Source organism: Dama dama, chromosome 16 (assembly GCF_033118175.1).
Source record: "Dama dama isolate Ldn47 chromosome 16, ASM3311817v1, whole genome shotgun sequence".
NCBI lineage: Eukaryota > Metazoa > Chordata > Mammalia > Artiodactyla > Cervidae > Dama > Dama dama.
The window spans coordinates 13,494,630-13,518,125 of NC_083696.1; the positions used below are offsets into that span (position 1 = coordinate 13,494,630).

The window sequence follows — 23,496 nt, forward strand, 5'->3', positions numbered from 1 at the left end:
ACAAGCTTGAAAACCACAAAAGAGAACCTGGAAAAATGAACCAAGAAAATAAGTGCCTCTTGTGTGATAGGAATAGCTGAAGGCAGAAAAAAATGGCTTTCATCCTGCTTCAAAACAGAATAGTTATTGGAGGGGTTTATAGGACACATGTGAGAAGAAGGAAAGTGAAAGAGAAAAAAAAATTTGGCCCCAAACCAATATTATTTGATCTTAACCCAAATTTTAATTTTAGATAAAGAGGAAAAGAAAAAAGATAGCACTCAAACGGAAAATGGAGGGAAAGGAACAAATAAACAAAAACATAAAAAACCAGTAATAAGGGACCTCCCTGGTGGTCCAGTAGTTAAGAATCTGCCTTCCAACCCTGGAGATGCAGCTGCGATCCCTGGGAACTGTGTGTCACGGGACAGCTAAGCCCATGTGCTACTGGAGAAGCCCGCATGCGCCACAGGTAGAGAAAATACCGAGCACGGCCACGAAGACCCAGTGCAGCCAAAATTAAAAATAAGGAAATAAAAAATCTAAAACCAATAATAATTTTTAAAGTGGGAGCATGGACAAAGCTAAGGGGAGAGTGAGAAGCTGGCCGGTCTGGGTATCTGACCCATATTTCTCAGGAAGATGACTGAGTGTAGGAGAGGATGGGGAAGAGGCCAGTAAAGGTCTCCAAGCAGCATTGTGACAAGATCAGATTGCTGTTTTAGAAACCTGGCAGGCAGTGGAAGAATTAGAAGGGAAGTAGGGAAATCAGATCGGAGGTGGTGCAATAGCCAAGAAGCTGGCTCGGGTTTCAGGAGTGGGAATGAAAGGGGTGGTGGTGGAGAAAGTGTTCCAGGTGGAGGAATCTAGGACTTCGGGGTTGGGAGACTGGGGAGGGTGGTGGGATTCTTCACTAAGACAGAAAACATAGGAGGAAGACCATTTGGGAGGTGTTGGGCGCCTAGAATCGCTTCACGCGTGTGATGTCCAGGCGGAAACCCCTGGAGGCAGCTGATGGTTGGGCTTAAATGTTGATATGGGAACAGGAGAAATGCCAAAAAAACCTGTGAGGTTAGAAAAGAATAACTCTACAGAAAATGGGAGGAAAGAAATAATAAAGATGTGCATTTAATGGACTAGAAACCAAATATTCAGTGCATGTGTGCTAAGTCGCGTCAGTCGTGTCTGACCCTTTGCAGCCCCATGGACTGTAGCCCACCAGGCTCCTCTATCCATGGGATTCTCCAGGTGAGAATACTGGACTGGGTTGCAAAGAGGATCAAAAAAGTAAAAAATGATTTTTTGAAAATACGAATGAAAGGGTCATTCAGAGAAACAGAACTGATAGGGTGTGTGTGTGTGTGTGTGTGTGTGTGTGTGTGTGTAGATGAGAGAGAGTGTGTAGATGAAAGAGAGACCAATAGAGACAGAAATTTGTTTTAAGGGATTGGCTCACACAATTTTGGAGGTTGGCAAGTCCAGAATCTGCAGGGCGGGCTGGCAGGCTGGAGCCCCAAGAGAGAGCCAATGTTGTAGTTCAAGGCTGAGGGCCATCTGCCACAGAATTCATTCTTCTTGGGGAATGTCAGTCTTTTTGTTCTGCCCAGCTGGGGGAGAAGCTTGCCCACATTATGGAAGGCAATCTGTTTTACTCAGAGTCCACTGATTTAAAATGTTAAATGTTTGTCTCATCCAAAAACACTCTCCACTCTCACAGAAACATCCAGAATATTGTTTGACTGTATATCTGGGTACCTGGCCCAGCCAAGTTGACCCGTAAAATTAACTATCACAATAGGATACTGACAAAATTGATCAAGAGAGAAAAAGAGAAGACAGACCATGTTAGGAATGGAAGAAAAAGGGGAAATAACCCTAGACGTGTATGTGTGCTCAGTCGCTAAATCATGTCCAACTCTTCGTGGACATTGGATTTCCCGGGCCAGAATACTGGAGTGGGTTACATTTCCTTCTCCAGAGGATCTCCCTGACTCAAGGATTGAACCTGCATCTCCTGAATTGCAGGTGCATTCTTTACCACTAGCCACCTGGGAAGCTCATTAAGCCTAGACATAGCAGAGATTTAAAAGCTAGTACATTGCAACCCAACATTAAAAAGACAACTAGCCCTATTTCAAATGGAGAAAGGCTCTAAATAGACCTTTCTCCAAAGAAGATACACAAATAACCAATATGCATGTGAAATTATACTCATTCATCATTAAGGAAATGCAAATCACGATCATAACAAGATACCACTTCACACCTACTAGGCTGACTATAAAAATTTAAAGAAAGGACCCTTCCACAATACATTGCTGGTAAGAATGTAAAATGGTACAGCTACTTTGGAAAATAATTTGATTGTTCCTCACAAAGTTAAACATAAGAGTTATCACATGACATGGCAGTCCTACTCCAAGAGAACTGAAAACATATGTTCATACAAAAACTTGTACACAGATGTTCATGGCAGCATTATTCATAGTAGCCAAAAAGTAGAAACAGCCCAACTGTCTGTCAACCTGTGAATGGATTAAAAACAGGTGGTATATCCATTCAATGGAGTATTCTGTAAATGAAGAGAAATATCATTCATTCTGTGCACCCAGGATACTTAAAATTAGAATTCTACAATCAAAATAGTTTTCCAATAAAATTGTACAATGCATGCAAAATAGATCCTATTGAATATCATTTTCTAGATGTCAAGATGACAACTGCTAATAAGATGTGGTTTCTACAAACACATTGTACTGGTAGTTAAGGATTAATACATTTAGTCTCTACCCAAAAGTATTAATTAATACATTTAGTCTCTACCCAAAGATTCAATAGGAAAGCCAGAAACCAATTTTTTAAGTTTTTTGAAAACCAACCCAGATGACCAGCCCAGAGAGCTGTCTGAGAAGGTATTGGGGGACTACAGAAGCAAAAAGGGAGCTCAGAGAAAGTCACTGTGGGAAGCAGCTTCCAGCCCTGGGGCTGAGGGAGCAGAGAAAAGGGCTTGAGGTTTTGAGAACCTGGGAGCTCAGACAAGGGACCTCAACCCAGAGGTTCACCCATCCTCTGAGAGTGGGCTATTTGCCCAGCTAATGATGGGTATTCCTTTGATGAGGCTGGTTGTGGGAGTGTAGAAAACAGCTAGAAAAGAAAAAGAAAAAAAGGCTGGAAACTCAAATCAATTGCCACTGCAAGGATGAAGTGGAGTTGCTGAGGACTTGCTGATTGGACAGCAGTCAAACAGGAAAAAATGGTCTGATTTTGGCAGATCCTCCTGCCTCCCAGCCTCCCTCTAATGTTTCCTTGTGGCAGAAGCTAGCCAGCTGGCAGAGGAGAAATGTGGTTTGCAGAGTCCTAGCCCATCCTGGAGCTGACTGTATAGGCTGGGCTGTAGCTGAGAAACAGGAGCTTAAATATTGCCATGTGGTCCCAACATACTTTATCCCAAATAGGGAGATCATTTAATTTCAGGAAAAAAATAAAATATTGCTCTGCTTATCTTCTGATACCAAACCCAGTTGCGGTCTTCAAATTCAGTTCTGGCACTCATGACCCCAACAGTTTAAAGGGCATGGTCCGCAACAAGACTGTCCTCACTTCAGACCAGCTGGCTACCAATCCAAGTCAGTCAGTCAGTTCAGTCGCTCAGTTGTGTCCACTCTTTGCGACCCCATGAACCGCAGCATGCCAGGCCTCCCTGTCCATCACCAACTCCCGGAGTCCACCCAAACCCATGTCCATCGAGTCGATGATGCCATCCAGCCATCTCATCCTCTGTCATCCCCTTCTCCTCCTGCCCTCAATCTTTCCCAGCATCAGGGTCTTTTCCAATGAGTCAGCTCTTCGCATCAGGTGGCCAAAGGATTGGAGTTTCAGATTCAACATCAGTCCTTCCAGTGAACACCCAGGACTGATCTCCTTTAGGATGGACTGGTTGCATCTCCTTGTAGTCCAAGGGACTCTCAGGAGTCTTCTCCAGCACCACATTTCCCAAAAGCGTCAATTCTTCAGTGCTTAGCTTTCTTTATAGTCAACTCTCACATCCATACATGACTGCTGGAAAAACCATAGCCTTGACTAGACGGACCTTTGTTGGCAAAGTAATGTCTCTGTTTTTTAATATGCTGTCTAGGTTGGTCATAACTTTCCTTCCAAGGAGTAAGCATCTTTTAATTTCATGGCTGCAGTCACCATCTGCAGTGATTTTGGAGCCCAGAAAAATAAAGTCAGCCACTGTTTTCACTGTTTCTGCATCTATCTACCATGAAGTGATGGGACCAGATGTCATGATCTTAGTTTTCTGAATGTTGAGCTTTAAGCCAACTTTTTCACTCTCCTCTTTCACTTTCACTTTCTTTAGTTCTTCTTCACTTTCTGCCATAAGGATGGTGTCATCTGTGTATCTGAGGTTATTGATATTTCTCCTGGCAATCTTGATTCCTGCTTGTGCTTACTCCAACCCAGCGTTTCTCATGATGTACTCTGCAGATAAGTTAAATAAGCAGGGTGACCATATATAGCCTTGACACACTTCTTTTCCTATTGGGAACCAGTCTGTTGTTCCATGTCTAGTTCTAACTGTTGCTTCCTGACCTGCATACAGATTTCTCAAGAGGCATGTCAGGTGGTCTGGGATTCCCATCTCTTGAAGAATTTTCCACAGTTTATTGTGATCCACACAGTCAAAGGCTTTGGCATAGCCAAGAAAGCAGAAATAGATGTTTTTCTGGAACTCTCTTGCTTTTTCTACGATCTGATCCAGCGGATGTTGGCAATTTGATCTCTGGTTCCTCTGCCTTTTCTAAAACCAGCTTGAACATCTGGAAGTTCACGGTTCACATATTGCTGAAGCCTGGTTGGAGAATTTTAAGCATTACTTTACTAGCGTGTGAGATGAGTGCAATTGTGTGGTAGTTTGAGCATTCTTTGGCATTGCCTTTCTTTGGGATTGGAATGAAAACTGACGTTTTCCAGTACTATAGTCACTGCTGAGTTTTCCATATTTGCTGACATATTGAGTGCAGCACTTTCACAGCGTCATCTTTCAGGATTTGAAATAGCTCAACTGGAATTCCATCACCTCCACCAGCTTTGTTCGTAGTGATGCTTCCTAAGGCCCACTTGACTTCACATTCCAGGATGTCTGGATCTAGATGAGTGATAACACCATCGCGATTATCTTGGTCATGAAGATCTTTTTTGTATAGTTCTTCTGTGTATTCTTTCCACTTCTTCTTAGGGCCACCCACAATCCCCCTCGTGCTCTGTAATTCACTAGAATATCTCAGAGGATTCAGAAATGGGCTATGCATACAATTGTAGTTTTAGTATCAAGGAACTCAGGAACACTCAGGAACAGCCAATGAAGACGCACACAGGTCAGAGTCTGGGGGCCCACAAATGCAGTTTTCATGTCCTGTCCTGGAAGGAAATATTCCTCTTCATGGAATCAGGACGTGTCACCCTCCTGTCACTTCAGTGTGTTCACCAACCAGGAAGCTGCATTCAGCTTCAGGGTTCAAAGTTTCTGTTGGGGTTTCATCACCTAGGCATGACTGATTTAATCATTAGCTACATTATTGAACTCAGTCTTCAGCAGTCATACACTCCCCTCCCCCCTGTCCCAGGTGGGGCTGGCTCAACGCCCCAAACCTGTAACCATGTGTTTGGTCTTCCTACTGACCAGCGCCCATCCTGAGTCATAAATGCAGGTGTGATCCCAAGGGGCTCACGAATAACAAAGACCCACTGGAAAATTCCAAGGATTTAGGGTATTCCTCCCTCCCAGGAACCTGGGACAAAAACCCATCAAATTCTTTATTATACAGCATCTTACAGGACTTCCCTGGTGGTCCAGGGGCTCAGAATCCACCTGCCAATGCAGGGGACATGGGTTCTGTTGCTGGTCTGGGAAGATTCCACATGCCAAAGGACAACTCAGCGCACACACCACCACTGCTGAGCCAGCGTGCTGCAACTACTGAAACGCACGTGCTCTAGAGCCTGTGCTCTGCGACAGGAGAAGCCACCGCAACCGAAGTCCATGCACCGCAGCTGGAGAGTAGTCCCCGTTTGCTGCAGCTGGAGAAAGCCCACACACAGCAGCAAAGACCCACTGCAGCCAAAACTAAATAACTTTTAAAAACTTCTTAACAAAATGAGAGAAACGTGACATTATTAAATGATGCCGAAATTCATTTGACAACATAAGTTCTCATTCCAAGATTTAGAAGCATATGAGATAAAAGGTAATCAGTGCTAGAAAAAAAACCCGAGAAACGAGCCATTTGCCAACACTAAATAAGCTAGTTCAGTACATTTATAAGTGACCTTTGTTCTAAAACTTGCTCTTACTTGGAGCTTAGAAACCCATTCTTCTAGAGATGATCTTACCCAATGGTTTTAAAATGTAATAGTAATTATAAACCAAGGATAATAATGACTGGCATTTATTGAGCTGGAAATCTGCTGTATGCTGATGAATTATTCTAGATGCTAGAAAGTATAATGGAAGAAGATGGGGAACCTTAGTCAGAAACAACATTACATGGGATTGTCTCTTTCAGACACCTCTAGAATCTTAAACATAAGTAGTCTTTGCATTCCTGGATAAATATCCTGAGAAAAAAATGGCCACGGCATTGTAGTGAAAGCTAAAAGGAAGAACCTATAGGAAGATGCTTGACATAGTTGTAGCATTGAACTCAGTAAATATCAAGATAAAAACTCATCCAAGGCAGAACTCTGTAGTACTGAAGTGGACGTAGGACTTAGCATAAAATAAGCATGAAAGTAGAAAAAGTAATGCATTTTGCCCAAGTACTTAAGGATGGTGAAAATGTAGGGTTGTACTTTAGCATGTGATCAACATACAGGGTAGTTGACCTAGAGGGGTAGGGTGGAGGAGGGGTGGGAGGGAGGCTGAAGAGGGAGGGAATATATGTATGCTTATAGCTAATTCACATTGAACAACAGAAACCAACACAACTTTGTAAAGCAGTTATCTTCCAATTAAAAGAGATCTCGGGTAGTAGAGAGGAACAGAAAATGCACAGATATAAACCAGGCAAGTGTGACCTGTTGGATTTTAAGTGTAATTTAATGAAACAAAGTAAACAAAACCTCATTTAAAAAAGCATTACAAACCACAAAAGACTTCAGAATAGTGAGAAAAGAAAAGCTTAACAGTAGTTTTTTAAAAGTTATTTGCAAAAAAAGAAAAAGAAAAAAAAAGTGATTTGCATTGCCTAATATCTATGGGTGATTTAATTTATTCATTGCATCATCATTTCAATGTCCAGTGCTAAGCACTGTGCTGGGCAGAGAATACCAGATGAATCACACACATTTCCTGTGTATGTGGAGTGAACAGCCTAGAATAAGAATATTTGTGGTCACAAACTGGAAGCACAGTGCAGGCTCTCCTTTGATGTGTGGTTGAATGCATTATGATGTTAAGTCATCTTGCAAGAGGGATGCATGAAATGATGTGATTAACAGATTTATATGAGATATGAAAATGTTCTCTACAGCTTGATGAAAAACAAGTTCACAGAAATGGAGAGATCCTATTGTAATATATAGCTATAAATGGAAAGCCTCTGCTATCAAATAGAGAATTGTTCATTCTTTCTCTTAGAGCAAATGTATAAAATTCTATTTTCATGCTTCCGATGGACACTGGTGAGCCAGTGGTTATGATATTATGTCCTCTTTCAATGCCTCCAGGCACCCTACCTATAAATGAGGAGAAAGCTCTTTCTCAGTTAACACGTAGGCTGGGTTCAAAGATGTGTGCCCCATACCTGCCCTCATGAACAGGGTGATTAGGCATCAACTGAGCTCTTTTCTGAGGCCTTCACCGTTTCTAGACTCGTGCGATAGAGAATAGTCAACCTACTAAAAAGTAGCATTTCTCATTGGAAACGCTGTCCTGGATTTTCTAACCATTATTTATTCTCACTGGCCAGGTTACCCTTTCCCAACTGCTCCTCCTGTGGATCCATTTGCCAAAATCAAAGTGGATGACTGTGGAAAGACTAAGGGCTGCTTTAGGTTGGTAGATCTGTGAGTTGGAGAACTTTAAAACTAAGACTTTGATTTGCTTCTCAAGGTAGTATTTAAATTGCATGCAGTTCACTCTCACCAGGGGCCCCGCACCCCTCATAATTTCAGCATGGATGTAACCTGTTTCCAAAGGTTGCAGTCTTAAAGGCCTTGAGCTGTCTCACGCCCCTTGGCCCTGGAACTTACTTATCTGGTTCTTCATTTATGACTGTATGCCATTGACTCGGGGGTCTAACCAGTTGGCTGTATGAAGAAGAATTATATGACACAGAATTTGTCTCTGCTCATTCAGCACGGGTGTGGGCAGGACAGGCAATAATATTGGGTTGGCCCAAATGTTCATTTGGGTTTTCCATAGCATCTTATGGAAAAACCACCCAAACGAACATTTGGGCCAACCCATCAGATGTGTCTAAGACCCAATTCCTTTTTAAAACAATGGTCATGACTGTGGATAGCTATATGGTCCTAGCTAGTCAGTACGCACTGATTATAGTGTTTAGCTAGGTATTTCAGATGTAGTGCCTGATTATTACTAGTATTCTATCTAGATGTGATAGACTGGAGCTAGAAAACAGCATTGTAGACAGTGGCCTTCCATCTAGACAGCTCTGCTTTGTTGGGAAAGCCTCCTTTTCTTTGAGTCCTTTATTTCCAAAAACAAATTGTCCTTGAGTAAGGATTTTGATGGCCATTGCAATGAATGTGGTTTCTTTTTTTTGTGGTTCGGGACTCAAAGTTCAAGGACTAAAAACTGAATAGAGAGGGTTTGAGTTTTTGGATTGTATGAGTATTTCAAAGGAATTTTAAAAAATCTAATGATACTATTATTATTGAGGAAGATAGCCAGCAGTGAATAATTCTGGTGATTAGGGGATATTTTTGAGAAGAAAAGGAGTTTTAGTGCCCTGCTGGCTTCAGGGAGACTTGCTTTCTGGCCCACTCACTTAGCTTTGCTCACCCCTTTCAGCTTTTTCACTCGAGTTCCTGTGGTCTTGAGCTTACACCCCTTGCCAGCTGCCCAGGGTATCTGCCTGCAAAGCTGCATGTTCCCTGTCTCCCTCCTCCATCAGTACTTAGCAGCCTTGCATCCTGTACCTTTAGATACCTTTTATCTGAGCTTAGATTATCCCACCCATTGCTGTAGTTTTCAGTCATTTCTGAAAGGCAGTATTCCTAAAACTAGGGCTTGCTGATCCTCAAAGGATCCACAAGTTCTCTGTAAGAAAATTTAAATTCATGCTTTCATTTCAGTGATGCTCCTTAAATGGATTAACGAATGCATAATCTGATTATCTGGATAAACATCTTACTTTAGTGTCTGAATTGTATTAGCCCCAAGCAGCTTGATAGAGCAAAGGCAAATTTTTAAAGTAAATGATGCATTCACATCCAGTGAATATAAATAAATGAGGCATTCGTTTGGTGCCTTGTATGTATAAGGGTTTTGGAGCAGTTCAAACAAATAAAAGTGGAGGAGAATGGAGTTGTGTCTAGTAGTAAGATGCAGACTGAAAATAAGGACCCCACAGAGTACAATCAGACTCTGTACATGGGTGGGTAAGTAGGAAGTCAGTTTCAGCCAATCACATCATTTATCCCCTGAATGCTATGAATTTAAAAGGTCCTGGTTTTGTAGTTTAATCTGTATTCAGTTTGTCCATTTTTGTTAATAATCGAAAATTTGTAAATGAAAAGAAATGGCAATCTAAATATGTAAATTATTAACTCAGGATTTTTCTGTTCTCTAAAAGGAGTCAGAAATAATTTGGTAATAGTGAATATTTGAGAAACTCTAATAAGATGTAGAGAACCCTGGCTAGGACTTGAGGCCCATGCCACAGCTTGATTCACTCTGCAAGTCCCTTCTCATCTTTGGACCTCTTTTGTACATAGATAAAGAGGAGCAGATCATCTTCGCAGTCTCTCCTGAATGAAATTGTGATTTTGGGATCCCAGGTAGCAGAGATCTGATTCATATTGCTTAGCATCCTGCCTGACACAGAGATGCTCTCTTAATGTGTTTTGAATACGTAGAGGAGGAAGCAGTAATACCTGTTTTGGTATATCCTATAGATATGGCAAACCCGGCTGTAATGCAGAGACCTGCGACTACTTCCTTAGCTACCGGATGATAGGGGCTGATGTGGAATTTGAGCTGAGTGCAGACACCGATGGCTGGGTAGCAGTTGGATTCTCTTCAGACAAGAAAATGGTAAGACACAAATCATGGTGGAAGGTGATTTTTGTCTTCAGTCTGCAGTACCACTTTAGATTTTAGAGAATGAGCATGGTTATGTTTCCCTAAGCGCCCGTGCCGCTTTTTTTTTTTTTTTTTTCCGTGCCGTTTTTAAATGGGAGAAGCCAATTCCTGGTATTTGATTTTCTTTTTCCAAGCAAGTAAATTGATCACAGCGTGATAGCGATTATACTAGTTATGGCTCTCCAATTACAAGTTTAAAAAAAATAATAATAATAATTAAAGTTATTTTAAATGGAGAAGGAAGTGTTGGTTATGAGAGTACAGGATATCTCCTGGTACCTGTATTCATTAGTCAATTCCACAGTCATGCTGCAAGAGAGCCCCACCAAACCACATGGCTGATAACAGTCAGCATTGATTTGTTGCTCACATGTGTCTGGACTGGCTGGGACTCAGTTGCTTTTGGCTCCAGTCCATGGGTTGGACTCAGGTATTGTCTAATCATTCTGGAACCAGTGGCTCCCAAGGCATGTTTTTTTCATGGCAGAGGCAGAAGCACAAGAGTCATCCAAGCTGATTTCAAACCAGTGTTCACATCACATCTGCTGGTAATAATATTCCATTGCCCAGACTAAGCCACCCAGCCTAGCCCAGAATGAAAGGGCAGAGAAGTATCCTTCCCAACCAAGAGGCCTTGTGAAGGTGTAGATATATAATACGACAACAGCGGAGTGAAGAATTGGGTCCAGAAATTCAACATTCCACACCACCATACATTGTCAAGAATGCATCTGGCCCTCAGAAAGGACTGTGGCCGGGAACAGGCAGGAACCCAGGTTGCTGTCCATTCCTTACCTCTGCGTCTCTCTGTCCTCTGCCGCATTCTCCCCTTTCTTTCAGAGCCTCATCATTTGCCAGGCATTGTGCCAAGGTGCTTCCCAAATAGCCACACTTTCTCAGGCCGTTGAACCTTTGCATGTGCGGCTGCTTTTTGTATAAGATGCTTCTCTTCACCTGGTCTGTTTTGAGGCTCTTAGAGTGAGATGAGGGCAGCAGGAGTGGTAGGCAGGGCCCAGGTTTCAGAAGTTTTGAAGGTAATACTGACAGGCTTTTGCCAGTGGATTGGACCTGGGTTATAGGTGGGTCATAAGAAGAGATTCGGGGATCAGGCTATGCAATCAAAATTCCATTGAGTTTGTTTTTGGAGAGGTCACTAGAAGAATGAGCTTCTCATTCGAGGCTGCAAAACAATGGGTCCACCTGGTAAGACTGCATGGATACTAGTCTACATCACTTATCTCCTACTTCAGGGTCAATGGGAAAAAGAGTGGCTGTGTGCCATCCAACAGGCTGGCTTGCAGTGCAGCTGACCATTTCTTGTCCAGGAATGGATTTGCATCCATGGTGCAGCTGTTACCATTAGGGGGCTCAGAGGAGGGAGGTTGAGTAAGAAGCATCCACATTTCATGTTTGACATTTTGCTATCTAAAGACCTTTAAAATCTAGGTTTCTTTTTCTCTTCCTATTACTCTAAGAAGCACAGATTTTAAAATTTTCAAAACCTGATGCATGGGAAAAGCAACATGGAACCTCTTTGTAATAGTCATTGACTTTTTTTTTGTGGAAATAATGCATTGCTGATTTCTTTATTAGATTTTATTCTTTAGAGAGGTTTAGGTTCACAGCAAAATTGAAGAGAGTACAGAAAATTCCCATATACCCTGTCCCCACACACGCAGAGCCTCTCCCATTATCAGTATTCTCCACAGAGGGGTACATTTCTTATAGCTGATAAACACCTTGAACTTTTTTTTTTAATGTTAATCCGATAGACAAGTTGCAGGAGTAGGACCGTTGTCGTTGTTGTCCAGTCACTCAGTCGTGTCCGACTCTTTGTGACCCTGTGGACTGCCGCATGCCAGTCTTCCCTGTCCTTTGCAACCTCCTGGAGTTTGCTCAAATTCATGTCCATTGTGTCGGTGATGCCATCCAACCATCTCAGCCTCGGTTGCCCCCTTCTCCTCCTGCCTTCAGTCTTTCCCAGCATCAGGGTCTTTTCTAAAGAGTTGGCTCTTCGAATCAGGTGGCCGCAGTGTTGGAGCTTCAGCTTCAGTCTTTCCAATGATTATTCAGGACTGATTTCCTTTAGGATTGACTGGTTTGATCTCTTTGCTGTCCAAGGGACTCTCAAGAATCTTCTCTGGCACCACAGTTTCAAAACATCAGTTCTTCAGTGCTCAACCTTCTTTATGGTCCAACTCTGACATCTGTACATGACCACTGGAAAAACCATAGCTCTGACTAGGTGGACCTTTGTTGGCAAATTAATGTCTGCTTTTTAATTCACTGTCTAGGTGTGTCATAGCTTTTCTTCCAAGGAGTAAGTGTCTTTTAATTTCATGGCTGCAGTCACCGTCTGCAGTGATTCTAGAGTCTAGGAAAATAAAGTCTGTCACTGTTTCCATTTTTTCCCATCTATTTGCCATGAAGTGATGGGACTGGATGCCATGATCTTCGTTTTTTGAGTGTTTAGTTTTAAGCCAGTTTTTTTCACTCTCCTCTTTCAACTTCATCAAGAGGCTTTTTAGTTCCTCTTCGCATTCTGCCATAAGGGTGGTGTTATCTGCATATCTGAGGTTACAGATATTTGTCCTGGAAATCTTGATTCCAGCTTGAGCTTTATCCAACCCAGCATTTTGCATGATGTATTCTACATATAAGTTAAATAAGAAGGGTAACAATATACAGCTTTGACATACTCCTTTCCCAATTTTGAACCAGTTCATTTTTCCATGTCCGATTCTAACTATTGCTTCTTGACCTACATACAGATTTCTCAGGAGGCAGGTAATGTGTTCTGGTATTCCCATCTCTTGAAGAATTTTCCACAGTTTGTTGTGATCCACACAAAGACTTTAGGATAGTCAATGAAGCAGAAGTAGATGTTTTTCTGGAATTCTCTTGCTTTTTCTATGATCCAACAGATGCTGGCAATAGGACTATAAGCTCCTATATATCTATATATCTATATATATATATATATATGTTTCACCTGTTGTTCAGCTGCTAAGTTATGTCCGACTCTTTGGGACACTATGGACTGCAGCATGCCAGGCTTCCCTGTCCTTCACTATCTCCCAGAGTTTGCTCAAACTCGTGTTCATTGAGTTGGGGATGCCGTCCAATCACCTCATCCTCTGTCATCCCCTTCTCCTCCTGCCCTCAATCTTTCCCAGCATCAGGGTCTTTTCCAATGAGTCATCTAATAAACTCCTATATATATGTTTCCCCAAATCATAAATTTTTATTGTGGTAAAGCATATACAACCTAAAACTTACTATTTTAACCATTTTCAAGTATACAATTCAGTGGCATCAACTACATTCCTGGTGTGGAACCACCACCATCTGGTTCCAGAACGTTTTCACAAACAGTAACGTTTGCCGTACGCGCTTTATCTCTCTCTGCTGCTGCAACTGCTGCTACTCCTCTGACTTCTACTACTTACTATTTTTATTATTTTCTACAAACTTGAGAGGTTAGATTGACGGTATCATGACCCTTTATCCCTAAATATTTAAGCGGGTATCTCCTAAGATCAAGGATATTCTTTTTCATTATATAATTTATTAAATGCAGGAAGTTTAACATAGATACAGTAGTTTTATCAGATACACTGTCCACTATCAAAAGTTGCCCTTTGCCCCAATACTATGCTTTATAGAAAATTTTATTTTATGATTCAGGGGTCTGTCTAGGAACACCATTAGTTGTCATGTGTTGACATGACAATATCTTTAGTCTTCTTCTTGATTTTGAAACAGTGTTTTAGCATTTTCTTTTTTAGTCTTTCATGATATTGACCCTTTTGAAGGTTACAGGCCACTTTTTTTGGTAGAATGACCTTCAATTTGGATTTGTTTGCTCATGATTAGGTTAAGTATCTGTGTTTTTGGCAGGACTGCTAGAGAGCTGGTGATGTAATCTTCCCTAAGTGGCCCATGAGGAGACACTCAATGCCAGATATAGTGGTGCAAACTCTGGTCACTTGATTAAAGCTTTTTAATGGCATTTTAAACAATTTTGGGGGTGGGACTTCCAATTACAGAGGTCATGGAATGTATATTTTGGAGTGAAATTTCTCTCTAGCTGAAGAGTTTGCCTAAGATGCACCTTTAACTTTTTTCTCCATCATCTTTTGTGTCAGGGTGGCGACGATGTCATGGCCTGTGTCCACGATGACAATGGCAGGGTCCGCATACAGCACTTCTATAATGTAGGCCAGTGGGCAAAGGAGATTCAGAGAAACCCTGCCAGAGATGAAGAAGGAGTTTTTGAGAACAATCGGGTCACCTGCAGATTTAAACGGCCTGTAAACGTTCCCAGAGATGAAACGATTGTCGATCTGCATTTGAGTTGGTATTACCTGTTTGCTTGGGGTCCAGCCATTCAGGGTAAGCTTACATTTTGGCATCTGGATTAAACACCAGACACTGCTGTGCTTGAGTCATTATTGACTGGGAGTCATTATTTCCAAGAAAGTGATGAGCACTTTGTATAACATAGAAAAAGGAGACAGGATCCTGCCTTCAGAATATAGTAATGGACTTACCATACACATGAACACAGAATGGGACAAGCTATACACATGTATAGTTAAAGCAAGAAGGTTAATAGTTAACTTACAGGTTAACTTAGTTGTTATGTTAAATTAACATAGTTAAATACAAGATAATCTATGATGAGCTATGGCTTGATGAAACAGATCGTATGTCTGCTGTATATGGTGTATGGACTCTATTTCTCACAATGGTCTTATTTACTTCTCACCATGTCCAGAACTGTAGGAATTATCCTCATTTTAGAGAGCTTAAGGAATCTGCTCGGGGGATTCCCAGGTGCCACTAGTGGTAAAGAATCCACCTGCTGATGCAGGAGACTCAAGAGACCTGTGTTCGATCCCTGGGTCAGGAAGATCCCCTGGAGAAGGAAATGGCTACCCAGTATTCTTGCCTAGAAAATTCCATGGACAGAGGAGCCTGGTGGACTATATTTCACAGGGTCACAAAGAGTTGGATACGACTGAGTGACTGATACTTTCACTATTTTTTTTCCATCCATTGCCTAATATGATCTTTTTCTTTCCTTCAAATTGTTGCCAGTGATTGATTGGAAATTTCATGCCTTTCTTTGCCTGTTTCTAGTTGGGAAAACATCTGGATGCCTCCAGATTTGTGACCCCTTTTCCATTTGCTTATTTCCCAGGTTACTGACAATGAATCTGCAATTATATTTTTGATTACTCTTAGTACCCTGGGAAATAAACTATGTCTTAGGCTGGAGAAATGAACTTATTTTAAATGATGGGGTTTGGAATCTAAAACGCTGAGTTTGAGTGTTGATTCTGCCCCTTGGTAGCTGTATCTAGCTTTTATCTAAATTCTGAGTTCTAATTTCTTTTTCTCTAAAATGAGGATAATAATGATTTCATAGCATTATTGTAAGGGTTAAATGAAAACAAGTATTTGAAATTGCTGGCAAGTGCTGTACCTCAGAAGGTCATCTTCTTACACATATGGCATCATGGCCCAGTATTCCAAGCCCTCCCCAACACTGGAGACTTTGCCTGATAAGCACTCTCAGCATCCTGTCGTTGTTCTCAATATCTCCAAACAAGACGGACGCATGCCTACCTTACAGACAGGCTTGTGCTTTTCCTGTCTCGTGAACACTATTCTAATGCCTCTCTGGTGATCAAACCCTATTCATCCTCTTAACGTCTCTCAAAGAGGATAAACTGTGAGCTGAGCCTTGAAGGGAGGATATGGGATTAGATGTCTCTCAAGAAGGGCATAAACTGGAGGTACACGGTTAAGCCTGGGAATTCACAAAGGTGACCAAGGAGCGAGGTTAGGAATGAGAGGAGAGTGGGACCCGTTGAGACAAAATCTCTTGCCAACCTGAGGAGTTTGGTTTGTGTTAATGAGAGCCAGCATGGACACTGGGGTAGGGGCTGGGCATGTCAAGTATGGTACAGCTTCCCTGGCAGACAGTACCTTCAAAACCCTGCCTTTGAGGCGTGTTTTCCAAGGAGATCTTTGCTCAGAACTCATGGGCATGTCTCCCTCACCCGAGTTTCATGTTGGTTAATCAAAAGGTCAGGCCCTTCCCATCAATTTTAGCTTATGAAGCAGCTTTTACATATAGCCTTTCCCTTTTTCCTCTTCTAATCAGCTCAAAAAATGCTTTCCGTCCAAAGACTTGTTTGGTATTTTAATTCTCCTATTCGTACCACTCCATTCCACTCTGCCAGACAGACATGCCGACTTATAGACACACAGCACATCCTCTCTGATCTGGCCTGGGCAGGCTACCACTTTACATCCGATAGACTTCCATCTGCAAGGGTATCGGTCGGGAGTTGTTAGTGATCCATATATTAATATTAAAAATATTTTTGAAAAAAAAATAGCAGCTCTTTGAAGATTTGTCTCATTTTTCTGTGGTTTGCATGTATCATTTTAAATCTGTACCTTTTTTCTCTTGCTGTTTCCTTTTTCTTTCTTTCTTCTCAAAGGCTCTATCACCCGACATGATATAGACTCACCACCGACTTCAGAGCGTGTTGTCAGTATTTACAAGTACGAGGACATTTTTATGCCATCGGCTGCCTATCAGACCTTCTCCTCTCCTTTCTGTCTGCTTCTAATTGTTGCTCTGACCTTCTACTTATTGATGGGAACCCCTTAACCACAGTGGCAGAGCCAACAGAGTCAATGCATTAGAAAGCCTTTAGTATATTTTTAAAGAAATATTCAGTATTATTTTAGCTTCTATTATGTTAAAAAACAAAAACAAGACACAGATGATTCAGCTTTTGGAAAAAAAGAGCAAGCTTCTTTTCTAATTGAAGAGTGTTGTTTAATAATGACCCACATTTTTTAGAAAGTACTTGAAACTTTTCTAAGCACTCATTTTCAAATATGTTTTCTTACTTGAGCTTTACAACATGTCTGAGTTAGCTTGACAAAAATGATTATTGCTATCATTATTGCACTGATTGGAATTTGAGACCCAAGAAGACACTCTTTTTGTGACTCTTTTGCCAGGTAGCCTTGGCTGCTCACAGTCATATAACACATAGCGAAGCAGAGAAAGCCAGGCTTAGAAACTGTGTCTCTAAACAACCTTCACTCTTCCAACTACAGTTCAAGAGAGTTATTTGGAGTAATGCTAAAGAGAACTTCGCTGGACGGCCCAATTCACAGTCAGCCTTCTAGGCAGAAGAACTTTCAGATTTCCACAGAGCATGAAGGTCTTTAGATATTTATACAGCTCATGAGGAGAATGATGGAGGTAACAGTGATTTGAAAATGGTTCAGATTTATTTGAAATATCTTCTCAACTAGTAAGTAGCTAAGGGAACACATTTTTTATTGCTGCTTGGAAAGGTTAGAAACAAAACTGTGAGTATTCCTGAAGATGTAAAATTATATTAAGGATAAAAAATATGGGCATTCTTAGAAGTTAGAATTTGGACTCTACTACCACTATATTTAATAAATTAAGGTATTCATTTGTGGTTACAGCTAATTTTGTTGTCAGAATCAACATATGTTGAGTACAATTAAATGTATTATAATAGACAAATCATCTTAAATATTCAAGGCATTTTGATAATAAATTAACATTTTTGGAGATTGTGGAAATTTGGAGTAGAAACCTTTTAAAGATGACATTTTTAAAATTAGAAAATGCCCCATCAAGTGAATTTACTTAGAGTATCCATTCACATGTTCAGACTTGTAAATTGGGTTAGCCGTCAGCATAATTTATACTAATGTCTTGACTTAATGCACTTTCTTTTTTCAAAGGAACCCAAATGTTGCTTTACTCCAGCTGTCTGAGTTAACAGCCCATTTAGAGGGAAAGCGTCTATGGGTGTATGCTGCTGAGGCATTCCCATTGTAGAGTTCTGGAGTCTTCTGGCTCCCCGCCACACCCCACCCCATTGCTTTAAAGCTGTCTCCAACTTTGTGGGTTTTGTGGTTAAACAACACTGGAGACTGTGATTTCTAATGCCATCCTTGGAATCCATGTCGGAGGTGAAAGGCCACTTCCCCTGTGGAAAAGGCTTTCACATGCTTCTGGAACTGAACAAAAATGAGGAAAGCATCCCGGTTCTGTGACTTTGCACAGTTTACCACGTGCATCCAAGGGATGCAGGAGAAATGATCCTCATTGCAGATGGAGAGAGGTCCAGTGTCATTGAACAATGGCTTCAAACTCAAGTCATCTGACTGAAGTCCCAGGCTCCACCTGACTGCAGTGGCCTCATTACGAAGCCCACCAGCCCCGGCTGAGGATGGCCTGTATGTCACCTTCTAAGGTGGTTGTGTAGTGGTTGTGTAGCCGTGAGGACACTGAGTGGCAACACCCACGTTGTAAATAAGAAAGCAAATATTTTTATATTTCACCCCCTCGTGTATAATAGTTCCTCTATAAATAGGTTAAAACTAAATTGAGACTCAAGCTAGTCTCTGTAGCAGGCAGGGAAAGAATAAATTAAGGGATTTTCCCTCTGCTTACTTTCAAGTCAGGCTAATTGTTTCATGAACTGTTTTTCCTTGGATTACCAGTCTTGCATATTTGTGCTTTGAACTTTCAACGATCTCTCATTTCCATTAGCGTAACATGAGGACCACTTTGATTACCTGCACTGCCATCTTTTGTCACCACCCCTCACCTTGCTGGGTCCCAGCAAGACTGAATTGCTCCCAGTTCTTCAGACCTAATTTCTCGCTTCTCTTGACATTCCTGTGCCCAGACATTCTCCACTGCCTAGGCGTGCTGAACTCCTATGCATCTTTCAGGTCACAGCGTTAAGTGTTTCTTCCTCCAATCCCCTGGACTAAGTGGGTTCAGGCCCCTGCCAAATGCTCTCATAGCACACTCAGCTTCCCCGTCATTTTACTCATCACACTTTCCTGTAATTGCTGGCTTGTCCTCCCTGCTAACTCCCTAATGGAGGGACACAGCTTGTTATTCATCATTGTAACAGACACTCCTACATAGTAGGTACTCGGCAAACATTTGTTGAATGAATACATAAATGAAACTACTTCGTGGCAAGTTTGGTTCACAAAGCTTGTATTTCACATATATTGCCAGACTGGCCAACATTTTTATGTTCTTCCTGGGGTCATTCTCTTAGCAAACACTGAGCTTTTGTCTTTTGAAACATAAATAGAAAGATCTTTCATAACAATGCTGTTTTGCCCTGTAAAACAGAGTTTGACATTTTTAACAATAATCATTGTTCAGAAATGAGAATTTATAGACCAGGAATGCAAAACTGAATTTCACCATCATCTCAGAGAATCATCAGTTTATGGACATACTAAAGTTAAAATTCTGTAGACTCAAATTTCATTAATTCTTACCTAGCATAGGAGAATCAACTTCTATTTTATCTCTGTGGTCCTTTTTCTAACATTGTACTTGTTACAGGGGAGATACCCAACCAGTGTATTTTTGTAAATGCCCAGGTAGAATAATAATATTTGCTAAATTTATTTAGTGCTGTTCTAAGCACTTTACATGGATTAACTCATTTAATCCTCACAACAACCAGAGGAAATAGATTCTGTTTTTAGTCCAATTTTACAGGTGAAAAAACTGAGGCTAGGCATTTGGCATGAATTACCAGTGCTGGCTTCCAAGGTGGCGCTAGTGGTAAAGAACCTGCCAACCAGTGCTGAAGACGTGAGAAAGGCAGGTTCAGTCCCTGGGTTAAGGAAGATGCCCTGGAGGAGGGCATGGCAACCCACTCCAACATTCTTGCCTGGAGAATCCCCACGGACAGAGGAGCCTGGCGGGCTACAGTCCATAAGGTTGCAAAGAGTCATACATGACTGAAACGACTGAACATGTACCAGTGTTGGCAAGGACTTGAGACACCATTTTATCCAATACACTTACTTTAAAAAGGCACATGCACACCCACTCTCCACACCCAAATTAGCCAAGTGCTTTTTTCCCCTGGGTTAGGAAGATCTCCTGGAGAAGGAAATGGCAACCCACTCCAGTATTCTTGCCTGGAAAATCCCATGGATGGAGGAGCCTGGTAGGCTGCAGTCCATGGGGTTGCGAAGAGTCAGACATGACTGAGTGACTTCACTTTCACTTTTTTTTCCCCATTAAGCAATTTACAATGAATAGGAGGACTTTTTATAGTTAGATTTAGGGAAAGGGGTACATTTTACTTTCTATCTTTTTCTTTTCTTAAAATATTTTGAAAAAGAAAAAATAAAGCATTTTGATTATTTTGCCATTTTAGTGCTTTTTATATTATTTAAAAATAATACACAGATTGGAAAAGATTAGAATGTATTTGTCTTAAAAGCGACTTACCTAAAACCTGGGTCTTCCAACTTAGGGCCTAGTGCCCTTTTCTTGCTTCACTGTAGTCTCAAAGATGAATTTGCCAACATGATTTCAGACAAAATGCAGGGGCCATATTTCATTATCTTTAGTTGGCTTCTGTCCTTAAGGAAATTGGACAGTTTGGACAACTCAGGGATAGATTGCATCCCACAGAGTTTTTTACTACTGTTCCTGTGATTAAGTTTACAGTCTATATTCAGGATTTTGTGCTTAAGAGCTATTAACCCTGAGGCTGTCATTCTTAGTTCTGGCCTGAGGGTCAGCAAAGATTTTCTGTAAAGGTCCAGATGATAAATATTTTAGGCTTTAAAGTCTCTCAGCTGTTCAGCTCTGTCACAGACAATACATAAGCCAATGAGCATGGCAGTGTTCCAGTAAAACTTCACTGACACAAATTCAAATTTTATATAACTTTTACATGTCACCCACATTTTTCTTTAGATTAAAAAAAAAATTTAATGTAAGAACCATTTTAGCTTGCAGGCCATACAAAAATAGGCAGCAGGTTGGCCTGTGGACTGCAGTTTTCCTACTCTTGCTCTCAGCTAAATGACCCAGGTATCATGATCAATTGCATAGGATACTGCCAGTAATGTAAGTTGTTACTGGTTTAACTGTAAAAATATCGATGTTAGTGAGTAATTTGTAAAATAAATTAGAATTGATGGATTGTTATCTTGATAATGCATTCCCATTAGAACCTGCATTCTAATATATTTTCCAGAGTTGATGTGAGAGAGAGAGCCGGTAAAGTCAGAGCTGGGTGAACAGCAGTTTTATTTTATCTAGGTGGAGGCAATTGTGAATGGCTTTTACTGTGCCATTGCTCTTCATGGTGGGATTATAGTTGACCCTTAAAGATCACAAAGGCTTAGGGATACTGATACTGTCCTTTAGTGGAAAATCCACCTATAATTTAGAGTAAGCCCTCCAAAATATGTAGTTCCCACGTCTGAGGCTCCTCCTATCCGTAGTCCCACATCCAAGGATGCAACCAGCCTCACTGCGTGTAGCACTGTAATATTTACTATTGAAAAAGATCCATATTTAAGTGGACCTGTTCAAACTAGTTCAAACTTGTGTTGTTCAAGGGTCAGCTGTACAGTGTTTCAGACTAATGTATTTTCCTCTAGACAATTTTTAAGTATTACCTAAATCTATTACATTCATGGGATGGGAGTGTTTTACACATGTGACTATGGCATCACCTTCTGTATCATAATGGAAGTATGTTTGAGAACCACACAATAGTCCAAATGCTGAGATGGGAATACTTTACTGTATAGAATTGCTCTGTTCTCTAAACAGAATTGGTTATGTTTAGTGAACAGTTTGATTATTCTCAGTGTGTTTGTATATACATTTGTGCATATGTGATGAGCACTGTGTTTATACATAAATGCCAATATATATATACCATTTGAAAGTCTTTGTCAGGATTGTGTCTGTTTCTGATCTCTTAAATACTTTAAAACTCAAGAGGTAAAACATTGTGTGTATTATAGGCAAAACTACCCTTGAGTTTACGGTAGTTTAGTTTGTAGAAAGGATTCCTGGGTCCTTTATTAAACTTTGCCTCCTCCACTCAACATTCTATGACTTGTTAAGAATGTATAAAGTATCATTGTTGAGTTTGACTTTTCTATACGTTAGTTAAGAAACTAAGACTAGTGTGAACTGAGTAAATGGCATGTTGATGCAACCTATCCATGTTTTATATTTAATTAGATTCCTTATTCATTTAATCAATTATTTAGTTTCAAGTTATACTTGGTTGCTTTTATATTTAATAGATAATTATACATTCTTTTTCATGAAAATAGTGGCTATTAATGTGATTTTAAATATGATTAAAGATTTAAGTGAATCATCAAGCTCTTTGGGATTTTTCACTTCAACTATGCTGATATTCCATTAATGTTTTCTGTTTCCCCTGGATATTGGCCATTAGGCAAATAGCTATTCCATTCCATTCTTCTGGAGAGTGATCAATTCTGTAGGATTATGGGGTGTTGTGGTGGTTGTGGCATTCACCCAGATCAGTAAAGCCGTTATCTTTTCATCAGATAGAATGTCCTGACCACCTGGAAGTGTAAATGCAACTTCTCCACATGCCTTATTCCCCCAGATGCGCTAATACGCTGGAACAATCTGGCTCCAGAAGTGTTAATAGTACTTTTTTGAGACTTGTCTATCAAATACTATTTTGTAAGAACTATGCCTTTAAATAGACATTGATGGGTTATATTTGTTTTATAATAATTGTGTACCTAATGTTCACTTGTGATTGATTTTGAGATTTATGTATATTTATAAGCCTGTCCTATGTGAATTTTTATTCTATGATGTGTGGTACCTTACTAATAAAGACATGGATTTCTATTTATGTAAAGTAATTGTAGCAATATTCCTAGATGCTTCCTAAGTGATTGTTCTGCCCATCTGACATCACAAATACTCCAATCTTTAGAGGATTATGTTAGAGTTAGAATATATTAACTAGATTTAAACTTTAAAATATGGATTCTCAACATGGTTTGAAATTCTTCAGTTGATGTCATTAAAGTTTGTAATTCTTTACTGCTTTACTCTGATGCATTTTTGATTTTATGTTTGTTTGTTTTACATCCTTTCATCAGTAAAGTCTTTGTGAAGTTATAAACTTTGGAGAAGATGAGAGCCTGTCATCCTGACAAAGAAAAAATCACGTTGCAGTAGTCAGGTAAAAATATTTGCAGAAAAACAATTTGCAAAAGAAATCCATATTTAAAGCTTCAGCCTAATACCTTTATCAGAT

General features: G+C 40.5%; 1 protein-coding gene across 1 annotated transcript in view; it reads left to right on the forward strand.

Moving 5' to 3' along the window:
* FRRS1L (ferric chelate reductase 1 like) overlaps positions 1-23,250 on the forward strand; it is a 28,675-nt gene extending 5,425 nt beyond the window's left edge. The window contains 5 exon segments of the mRNA XM_061163232.1: positions 7,953-8,037; positions 10,126-10,264; positions 14,461-14,707; positions 16,831-17,609; positions 18,128-23,250. Of these exon segments, the coding sequence (XP_061019215.1) occupies positions 7,953-8,037; positions 10,126-10,264; positions 14,461-14,707; positions 16,831-17,003 (644 nt within the window). The 3' untranslated portion in view covers positions 17,004-17,609; positions 18,128-23,250.
* Positions 23,251-23,496: the final 246 nt, after the last annotated feature.